General features: G+C 45.2%; 1 protein-coding gene across 1 annotated transcript; it reads left to right on the plus strand.

Moving 5' to 3' along the window:
- Nucleotides 1-954: 954 nt before the first annotated feature.
- Nucleotides 955-1,481, plus strand: LOC133061512 (small ribosomal subunit protein uS12-like). Its single transcript, XM_061149506.1, has one exon. It carries the CDS (start codon nucleotides 983-985, stop codon nucleotides 1,412-1,414), a length of 432 nt encoding a protein of 143 aa, XP_061005489.1. The 5' UTR covers nucleotides 955-982; the 3' UTR covers nucleotides 1,415-1,481.
- Nucleotides 1,482-2,435: the final 954 nt, after the last annotated feature.

Consider the following 2,435-nt stretch of genomic DNA (forward strand, 5'->3'; position numbering starts at 1 on the left):
GCCCAGCGCATTCAGCAGCTTCCCGCTCATGACAGGCAGCTCAGGCCGCGCCGCTGCTGGGACGCTCTGTCACTCAGTCTGTACTTGGATCCAGACTTGGTCCAAGAGCCATTTCTCGAAAGAGGAACTGTCTGTCGAAGAGAGCATGTTTCGCTCGAAAACCCCAACAGTTGCACTGTAATTCTCTTATCTGGCTTTGTCAGAGGCTTAATACAGCATTTCCATTTGCAGCAAGTGACCTTCCTGCACTGGTACAGAGAAGAAAGCCTTTGCCAGACCAATAGTGGCGTGACTGGATGCCAGAGGATGTGTTAATTTGCTCCAGAAAAGATAGCATGTTTGAGAGAGTAGTTGTAATTAGTGTCACAACCTGATTAAGTTTATGATAATGTACTGTTTCTCTCCAAACTTCATCATTCTTCTGCACAAGACAAACAGGAGACATTTATTGGAATGCGATAGGAATCATCACCCTGTATCTTTCAAGCTTTTGGTGATAATGTTAATCTCTGAAAATTCCCCAGGGTTGTAGCATTATTAACTTACTACTTTTAGAAAGGGGACAGTCCCAGGGACTTCCTCTTGGCCCTCCCCACCATAATTACCCTTGCGTGAACACCCAAGAAGTAAGAGTTCGACCAGTTGCCAAATATGCATTTGGAACCTTGGGAAATGACCACAAGGCTAGGTTTACAGACCCTCTGAGCCCTCTGGGAGGAAAACTCAAGCCCCACTTCCATTCATCATCGGCATTCCTAAGTCCCCACACTCATTGCTGGGACCTAAAATGTGGGGGTCATCTCAGAGCTAGTGTCCAAAATTCTGCAATATCTGGAGATTTTCCTTTCTCCAGAGTATATAATCACCCTGATAAATGAATGCATTTCCTTTTGGGAAAGTTAGCAGAAAATTTTACAGTTTTACATTTTTGTTACAATTGCACTGGGTTCGCTCTTTCGCTCAGGCCCGTGGTGCCAGCAGGATGGGCAAGTGTCGCGGTCTTCGTACTGCCAGGAAGCTCCGTAGCCACCGACGAGACCAGAAATGGCATGATAAACAGTACGAGAAGGCCCATTTGGGCACAGCCCTGAAGGCCAACCCTTTTGGCGGCGCCTCTCACGCCAAGGGAATTGTGCTGGAAAAAGTAGGAGTTGAAGCCAAACAGCCAAATTCTGCCATCAGGAAGTGTGTCAGGGTTCAGCTAATCAAGAATGGTAAAAAAATCACTGCTTTTGTACCCAATGATGGTTGCTTGAATTTTATTGAGGAAAATGATGAAGTTCTGGTTGCTGGATTTGGTCTCAAAGGTCATGCTGTTGGTGACATTCCTGGAGTCCGCTTTAAGGTTGTCAAAGTAGCCAATGTCTCTCTTTTGGCTTTATACAAAGGCAAGAAGGAAAGACCAAGATCATAAATTTTGATGATGAAAGCACGATAGTAATAAATTTTCATATACCAAAAAAAAAAAAAAAAAAACAAAACAGTCGCACTGGGTTCTTCCTCAAAGGTCCCAGCCTCCTTTTCTTTTAAGGGATCTTGTAAACTAGTTTAGATCTGAGGACTAAGTCCATGACTCTCTACTGTGAATATTTAAATCAGATACCTGTTCAACTAGATTTAAGTTTTTTACATTTTGCAAATGGACTAAGGATTTATTAGCCTGGCAATCCATTTTGGTCCCAGGGACACTATGATCAAAAGTCTCTGCCAAAGATCTCTGTGGATGGAGTCCTTCGGGTCAGAGCTGTGGCCTGCTGTCCAGCACAACAACCTTGGCTGCCTCATTTCTCTGGTGGCTAAGTGCTATGTCACTGGCTTCTGCAATCCCCAGTGACCTTCTGTTACTATGACACTTTCATGTCTAATCCGAAAAGGGACAGACTTCACTGAGATGGTCAAGGATGCTGGTGCTTCCCTTACTAACATATTTTCAATAATTTCAAGATGAGATTGTCCTCTTGACTCTGCTCAGGACCCTGGTAAGAGGTGGATGAGCCAGTGAAAAATGGAACACCAGTAGTTCACAGAAAGCAGTGGCAAAATAATTACAGTTTTCTGGAATGAAGTGTTTGTTTGCCGGAAAAACCTTCAAGAGACTACTAACTGCTACAGTAGGATTTCTGGAGGGAACAGGGACTATAAGATCATAGTATGGGCTGGGCAGCACGGAGATCAAAACAGTCCATCCTAAAGGAGATCAGTCCTGGGTGTTCACTGGAAGGACTGATGCCGAAGCTGAAGCTCCAGTACTTTGGCCACCGGATGCAAAGAGCTGACTCACTGGAAAAGACCCTGATGCTGGGAAAGATTGAGGGCAGGAGGAGAAGGGGACAACAGAGGATGAGATGGTTGGATGGCATCACCAACTCGATGGACATGGGTTTGGGTAAACTCCAGGAGTTGGTGATGGACAGGGCATGCTGCAGTCCATGGGG

Source organism: Dama dama, chromosome 9 (genome assembly GCF_033118175.1).
Source record: "Dama dama isolate Ldn47 chromosome 9, ASM3311817v1, whole genome shotgun sequence".
Classification (NCBI taxonomy): domain Eukaryota; kingdom Metazoa; phylum Chordata; class Mammalia; order Artiodactyla; family Cervidae; genus Dama; species Dama dama.

Excerpts from the sequence above, each read along its gene's own strand:
- LOC133061512 (XM_061149506.1), top strand. The coding sequence starts at position 983 with ATGGGCAAGTGTCGCGGTCTTCGTACTGCCAGGAAGCTCCGTAGCCAC.